Raw genomic sequence first — 8,326 nt, 5'->3', positions numbered from 1 at the left:
TCCAACAAATGTGGAAGGAAGAATGGTGTGCTGCCCTATTTCATTTGCTGTTGCATCTGATGCCAGAGCATCAACGACACCCTGATATAACTCTGACCGTAATTCTCTTTGGTGGAACTGGATGTACAGCAAATGTGCCTGTTCACAGAGTGCCCATGCATCAACAATATACTCCTGAAAAAGCTTGCCAGCCATAAAAATATGGGGTGATTCATCATGGCGGGGATGAAGGCAGTAGCAAAAGTATTCTGTTTGAGTGATATACTTTCTCTTCTTTGTGGGCTGAACCTGGCCTTCATTGTTCTCTCCTGCATCTGTATCAAGCTCTTCTGCATCAGGCACCATCTCTCCACCTCTGTATTCAATATGTGGATGCCATCCCAGCTGGCCTGTTGGGAAGAGAAGAACATAGTGGAGTGAAACATAGAAGGGATGCCTTTGATCAATCTGGACAAATGCTCCATCCTTTCTTCGCAAAATGATATCTCTGTCCCCCTGTGGCTGTTCCTCACTGCCAGGAAGAATTACAGCAATCTCATTTGATGTGGCAGTTGGAAGATTGTAGCGACGACAATCACAGGATTTGTCAAATCAAAGAGCAATATTACACTCTTCAGTTTGCCCCATGTCACATGTGAGCTCATATGCCTGCTGATACATTTGAACTCCTGGATGTTTACGCCACAGCATATCCTGAAGCTTCTGCATTGTTTCACGATGAAGAGTGTTGTTGGCCCTATGTCCCATACGGTAGTTGAGAGCCTCTGCAGGATCATAGATATATAGCTGAGCATATGTGGGATGTGCATTGGGGGCAGGGTGCAATGATCCTGCCTGATGAGTAAGTTTGCCATGAATTTTGAACACATATGGCCCTCCACCCTGATTGACAGAATCATCTGTTTTGCATCCCAGAGATGTCATGGCCAAAGCATTATTGTAGCGACGAATGTCTTTATGAAAATTCTTTGCAATATCATCAGTTCCAGTAAGCAATTCAAGAAGCTCTGGAGGAGGCTCATGCAATTTTGGAAGATCAATCTTTCCACTAAAGCAGCACATGCCAAACTTTATATTATTTTGGCGTGAAGAAGATAGCTTCTCATCCATCCAATGAAATGCACCACATTGAGAGCAGACCACATTCATATGCCCTAAATCATGTACCTGCCAGGTAGGACTAAAGGGCCTTCGTGCTTCAGGAATTTGAGCAACTGCTTCAGGTGGTGGCATAGGAAGAGGATTTGGTGCAAATGGGACTGGGGGTGGAGGAACAGGTTGAGGTAAAGCCATTCCAGGAGCAGGAGCAGGCAGAGGGGGTTCTTCAGGAGGAGGGAAAAGAAGAGCATGTTGATTCAGATCCTGGTATGCAGGTAAATTGTGAAACTGCAGAAAATATATATTAAACTCTGTAAGAAACACCCAAATATATCATATCAACATACCAAATTAGGATGAGGAGGGGCCAGAGCCTGGTAAGCAACTTGAAGATGTGCAGGTAGATTGGGATACTGGAAAAAGAATTAAACTGTGACAAACACTGAGATATATCAAATCAACATACCATGGCAGCAGGTGCAGGTGCATTGTGCTGAGCTGGTGGTGGATGGACTACATTAGGATGTGGATGAACCTGATGTCCATGACCACGGCCATGGCCTCGACCTCAACCTCGACCTATCTGAACAGGAATAGGTGGAAGTGCAGCAAGCTGCTGAGCTAGAGCAGCTGGTAGATGATTATATTGCTGTCCATTGTATACAACAGGAGCAGGAGCAGGGTGTGGGGCATGCAGAGGTAATTCTAAATTATTCAGAGCAGAAACAGGTGGAATAGCAGCAAGTTGTTGAGCAGGAGCAGGAGCAGGAGCAGGAGCAAGAGCAGGAGCAGGAGCAGGAGCAGGAGCAGGAGCAGAAGCAGGAGCAGGAACAGGAGCAGGAGCAGAAGCAGGAGCAGGAGCAGGAGCAGCTAAAAAAGGATCATTTCCAGGAGCAGGATCTGGGGCATGCTGAGGTATTCTCAAATCAATAAAAGCAACATGCTCTGGGGAGTGCACACCATGAGGAGCACAACGATGCTGGGGGCTATCCAATGTGCGATTGTCACGTTCTGCACTCTGTGCAGCAATTCGAACTTGTCGAGGAGTATTCAGAGGAGTTTCAGACCTTCAATTTTAGTTATATCAGTTTCAAGACTGAAAAATGTCATCAATTAGATACATACATCTTGAGAAATCAAATATGCTGGGGTTTAAGGTTGAGGACAGTCTCAAGGTCCTGACGTTCAATCAGGCAAAGGCAGAGAAAAAGCGAAATCGGTGTGAACAATGGTAGTTGATAATGGAGCAACTTCCAAAAAGGAAGGATGGGCAACTGTAAACCCGCCCACCAATCTCCCTACACACTGTGCCCAGAGAGTGGTCCAAGACTAAGTCTTGATAGCAACCGGCAGACACTCGTAAAGAGAGGCCAGGGAGGTAGGACTTCACTGGGCTTCACCTTGGTCTTCTAATTCTCCCCAAAACCCAACTCACAACAGGAGCAGGAGCAGAATCCTCACCCACCCCAAGTATACTCTGATTGGAAAATCCAAGTCAGGGAGAAAAGTCAAAAGATCTGGATTGATAGATAGAACTGGTCAAAAAAGAAGATATGGTGTAAAATGAGCCTAAAATGATTCAAAAAAAGCGAAAATACACTGACAAAGACGCCCACACAGATGTGGTGGGTGAAAAAAAATGGTGCAAAAAAGCGAAATTGAATGGTTGGAAGGTAAGATGGGGGCAGGAAACACCAATGCAATGTGTTGTGGTGGAGGAAATTTAACATGTGGCTACCTTGTGTTTCTGCCCTTTGTTTGTTGATAATGAGGGTTGTTTGTTACCGATACACTCAACACAAAGTCAGAACGTTGCTTACATGATCTATTACATAATTCTTAGTAAGCGTTGTACATTTATATATAGGATGTCAATTCACATAAATTCAATGTCAATTCACATGAATTCAAATGAATTCATGATCAATTCATATGAATTCAAGTAGTCTTTTATAGTGTTTGTAGTCTATCTATTGAACTTGAAGTCTATTCCGATGTTTTGTAGTTACTTTTGTAGTCTTTTGGTGTGTTTATAGTCTATTTATTGGGTTTGTAGTCTATTCCAATGTTTCTATTAACTATCCAATGTCAATTCACATAAATTCAATGTCAATTCACATGAATTCAAATCAATTCATGATCAATTCATATGAATTCAAGTAGTCTTTTATAGTGTTTGTAGTCTATCTATTGAACTTGAAGTCTATACCAATGTTTTTTAGTGACTTTTGTAGTCTTTTGGTGTGTTTATAGTCTATCCATTGGGTTTGTAGTCTATGACGATGTTTCTATTAACTATTCAATGTCAATTCACATAACTTGAAGGTCAATTCACATGAATTCAATGTCAATTCACATGAATTAAAATGAATTCATGATTAATTCATATGAATTCAAGTAGTCTTTTATAGTGTTTGTAGTCTATCTATTGAACTTGAAGTCTATACCAATGTTTTTTAGTGACTTTTGTAGTCTTTTGGTGTGTTTCTATTAACTATTCAATGTCAATTCACATAACTTGAAGGTCAATTCACATGAATTAAAATGAATTCATGATCAATTCATATGAATTCAAGTAGTCTTTTATAGTGTTTGTAGTCTATCTATTTGGGTTTGTAGTCTATTCCGATGTTTCTATTAACTATTCAATGTCAATTCACATGAATTCAAATCAATTCATGATCAATTCATATGAATTCATGTAGTCTTTTATAGTGTTTGTAGTTTATCTATTGAACTTGAAGTCTATTCCGATGTTTTGTAGTTACTTTTGTAGTTTTTTGGTGTGTTTATAGTCTATTCTGATGTTTCTATTAACTATTCAATGTCAATTCACCTGAATTCAATGTCAATTCACCTGAATTCAATGTCAATTCATCTGAATTCAATGCCAGTTCATCTGAATTCAATGCCAATTCACATGAATTGAATGTCAATTCACATCAATTCAAATGACTTCATGATTAATTTATATGAATTTGTAACGGCATAGTGGTATATACTCTTTGCGTGATCTAGCATCATCATATTTACATGTATTTATTCCCATGTTCTATAGCATCGTGTTTACAACAATAAACTCACTTTGCAACCACAATATACATTACATGTGGATGGAATCACCCCATTTCTATACGGCTAGGCAGCCTTATGCCTCCCCTCCGGGATACAAGAGTCCTGCGCCAGGTGACCCCGCCCCACTTCCTGGGTCACAGGATATTCTCAACATGGTATCGTCTCGTGGTACCACGTTACAAACACTCTCCCGCGTACCCCGAATATTCTCTGCCGCCATCTCGCATTCACGCCTCCGTCGAGAAGTCCTGATCAGCCCTTCGGTTTCACAATGGTGGGGGCACCACAGACTTCATCAAGATGAAGTCCCAGAGTGCAAAGACTCGGAGAAACTACATAAGGCAAGTTTGATTGACAGATCCTGTCAACTTACGACGCCTTCCAGAATTCCTGACTCCCAAGTAAACCTAAACCCTAAGACAGGCAAGAAAACCGTTGTCCATGCCTCACATGATGCTCCCACACCCTTGATAGTGCGAATATCCACTGCTTTCAAGGGCAACGACTTGGCCTCTCCCTTCCCCACATTAGCGTGGATATCTGCTGCTTTTGAGGAGCTTGACTCGGTTACGACAGACAATGGCTCACAGCCTCCAAAAACCCTAACGACACCAAAGAAACAACCTCTCCCACCCAACATGAGCTATGCCCGCTGCAGTTGCGCAAGGAACTGCCCTCACCAGGTCCTTGAAAGCCAATCCATGCTGGAGACCTCGTTAGTGCGAAATTTCGCAGTTCTCGAGGGTGACCATGTCTCTCAGTTGATCGACGACCCCTCATCCCCGACCATTCTATATGAAGATGAGCCAACCGTCATACCAACCCATCAGTCCACCCCGGAAACCTCTTTAGTGCAAGTCCTCGCAGCTTTCAAAGTTGAGCCAATCAATCCCATACCCTCGATAGCACGAACAATCGCTGCTTCTGAGGGCAATGATTCAGCTATGATGGACGATGCCTCTTCACTTCCCCTATCCATGTTAGCGCGTACATCTGTAGCTTTCGAAGATAACACGTTAGCCATGACAGATGTTGACCCTACACTTTCCATGCCCACATTAGAATCCCCATTCTGTCAATACCCTACCATCGACCCAGTACTTTACAGTGCCCCACCTATTCCTGCAGGAATTCAGTCACTCCACAGGATTCCACAGGAATTCCACAGGAATCCAGTGGAATTACACTGGAATCCTCTGAACTCATGTAAATTTACCAGTACATGTCCTGTGTGGAAGCGAATCGTTCCTCCAGATGGAAGCTAAGAGTTCCTAAAAAAGGACAGGTGATCTGGTCGTTTGCTGAGAAATGAAGTAAAGTAAAACCAAACAAAGAAAAAAAAGAGAAACATGTCAAAGGAATTCTACGTATGTAGAGGGTTCGGAGAAGAGGATGTCGAATGGACGAGGGGACGTCAAAGAGGGACAATGCGCAGATAAGCGCTCTGAAGGGACTTTCGATGGCGGAGAACGTGGCGTGAGAGGATTCCGGTAAAAGAAAGGCAACTCAGCTGAACACGCGTTTGGGACGAGTCGAATCAAAACGCTTGTAATTACTTGATACACCTCAAACGTATAACTTAGAGAACTTGAAGATGACTTGTAGAAACGTCGTGTAAACTTTTGAATTTCTTGAGGAGACGAGTGGACGACTTAAGAATCCGACTATGAAAGAGGGGGAAAGAAGACGACTCCATTCGACAGGTGGGAGGACACCTTATAAACAGTACAAAAATGAAAAATCACAAGGCAACGCACATACTCTCATGCTGCCAGACCAATTCTTTGGGGAAGAACGTCAAAATGTTCGAAGAGGAACAAAAAAAAGTACAAAAATAGAAGTGACATCACCCACTCGATTCCTAGGCAAAACCTTCGAACCAGGCATGACTCGGGGAACGTACGACACTTGGAGAGGTCTGTTTACGTGCGCAACTGCTGCCTTCAGTGCGGACATCCCAAGCGTCGATGCTCTACCCTAGCTGCCTTCAGTGCGGACATCCCAAGTGTCGATGCTCTACCCTACCGTCTGGCCCTCAGATTGAGCTTCGGGTCGGTGAGATCTGTCATAAGTACAAAGAAATAAAAGCGGAAGGGAGTAGTGATCAATTCAAAATAAAAACGTACAAAAAATAATGCAAGTGTCCGAGTCCGAATCCTTCACGAGAGGTGCGGCGCGAACAAAGCCAAATGATGATGTCATACGTCTTGTCAAATCAAAGTCTCCCTAATACTCGTTCAGTTTCAAACCCGGCGAAGGTTCGTAAAATAAAATAAAACTGATAAAAATGTACGTAGGGAGAAAAATGAAATATGGAGTGCATCGTGAATGAAACAAGTCGCACTTCCACACCTGATCAGCTAAAAGTCAGGTGACTTAATGACCAACTTAATACTCAGAATGAATTTGAAGTCAATAAACCAAATTATAATGTATTTAAAATGACACAAAACATATTTTATTATATACTACTACATACAATCTATATTTAAGGAAGGAGAGGTACAAGGAAAGGGGGTGGGGACAAGGAAAGGGGTAGGGGTGGAGAGTTATGGAGTGGTGGATAGGGAGGGAGTGATAGAGAGGGGAGGGAGTGGTGGAGAGGGAGAGGGGGTGATGGAGAAGGGAGGGAGGGGAAGGGGGTGATGGGGAGGGGAAGGAGGGAAGTGAGGGAGGGGAAGGGGTGCTGTGGTGTGATGTAGACGCGTTGACATGGACACGTCGTCGCATCGTCATCGCATCGTCATCCTCATCCTCCGTAGCGACGTACTGTGGGCGCTGGGTGTCGTAGACGCGTTGGTGTGGAGCCGTCGTCATTGGCATGGCATGTTGTCCGTCGTTGTTGGCGTGGGCACGTCGTCCGTCATCGTTGTTGACGTGGACACGTCGTCCTGTTGTCATCGTCGTCCATGGTGTTGTTTTATGGGTGCTGGGTGTTGTTTTGTGGGTGCTGGCGGTGTTTGTGGGCGCTGACATGTCTGCTGTTCGTTTTTTTGTGTCCGGGGGTGTTGTTCTGTATCCGCTGGGTGTTGTTACGCGTCCGCTGGTGGTGTATGTGGGCGCTGGGTGTGGTTTCATGGGCGGGGTGTGGTTTTTGTGGGTACTGTGGTGTTTTCGTGGGTGTTGTGGCCTTTCGGTGGGTTTGGCGCTTGTTGCAATACTTTACCATCCCCCACGCAATCCACATGGACTCCACTGGACTCCACTGGACTCCACTGGACTGCTGGACTGGAGACTGGACTATCCAACACACAACTGGACTGGGCTGGACTCCCACTGGACTGGAGACTATCTAACACAAAACTGGACTGGGCTGGACTCCACTGCTGTACTCAACACAAAACTGGACTCCACTGGACTGAACTGGACTGGCAACTGCATCTTACACAAAACTGGACTCCACTGGACTCCACTGGACTGCCAACTGTATCCAACACAAAACTGGACTGGACTGGACTCCACTGGACTCACTCTACTGGACTGCCAACTGCATCCAACACAAAACTGGACTGGACTGGACTCCACTGGACTCACTCTACTGGACTGCCAACTGCATCCAACACAAAACTGGACTGGACTGGACTCCACTGGACTGAACAACTGTGTCTTATGCAAAACTGGACTCCACTGGACTCCACTGGACTGCCAACTGTATCCAACACAAAACTGGACTGGACTGGACTGGACTCCACTGCTGCATCCAACACAAAACTGGACTCCACTGGACTGCCAACTGTATCCAATACAAAACTGGACTGGACTGGACTCCACTGGACTGAACTGGACTGCCAACTGTGTCTTATGCAAAACTGGACTCCACTGGACTGTCAACTGTATCTAATACAAAACTGGACTGGACTGGACTGGACTGGACTCCACTGCTGGACCCAACACAAAACTGGACTCTACTGGACTGGACTGGACTCCACTGGACTGAACTGGACTGGCAACTGTGTCTTATGCAAAACTGGACTCCACTGGACTGTCAACTGTATCTAATACAAAACTGGACTGGACTGGACTCCACTGGACTCCCAACTCTGTCAACCATATTCAATACAAAATTGGATTTCTCTGGATATTTAACAACAAAGCTGGACTAGCTAAATACATGGAATTGATTTGTCAGTAACTACTTCTACTAAATATATAC

General features: G+C 44.4%; 2 protein-coding genes across 2 annotated transcripts; one reads left to right on the top strand and one right to left on the bottom strand.

Moving 5' to 3' along the window:
- Positions 1-1,666: 1,666 nt before the first annotated feature.
- LACBIDRAFT_298925 (uncharacterized protein) lies at positions 1,667-2,061 on the bottom strand (the record flags this gene model as incomplete). Its single annotated transcript, XM_001882010.1, has 2 exons — positions 1,667-2,008; positions 2,059-2,061. The coding sequence occupies 2 exons, from the start codon at positions 2,059-2,061 to the stop codon at positions 1,667-1,669; spliced, it is 345 nt and encodes a 114-aa protein (XP_001882045.1).
- A 676-nt stretch (positions 2,062-2,737) lies between these two features.
- On the top strand, positions 2,738-5,438 carry LACBIDRAFT_328059 (uncharacterized protein; the record flags this gene model as incomplete). Its single annotated transcript, XM_001882134.1, has 8 exons — positions 2,738-2,771; positions 3,104-3,122; positions 3,321-3,339; positions 3,372-3,402; positions 3,559-3,577; positions 3,697-3,709; positions 3,875-3,881; positions 4,117-5,438. 8 exons carry the CDS (start codon positions 2,738-2,740, stop codon positions 5,436-5,438), a joined length of 1,464 nt encoding a protein of 487 aa, XP_001882169.1.
- Between the last annotated feature and the right edge of the window lie 2,888 nt (positions 5,439-8,326).

The sequence above is a fragment of the Laccaria bicolor genome, genomic scaffold (genome assembly GCF_000143565.1).
Source record: "Laccaria bicolor S238N-H82 LACBIscaffold_15 genomic scaffold, whole genome shotgun sequence".
Taxonomy (NCBI): Eukaryota; Fungi; Basidiomycota; class Agaricomycetes; order Agaricales; family Hydnangiaceae; genus Laccaria; species Laccaria bicolor.
The sequence above is the reverse complement of the archived record's forward strand: the minus strand, read 5'-3'. Positions and strand labels throughout refer to the sequence as shown.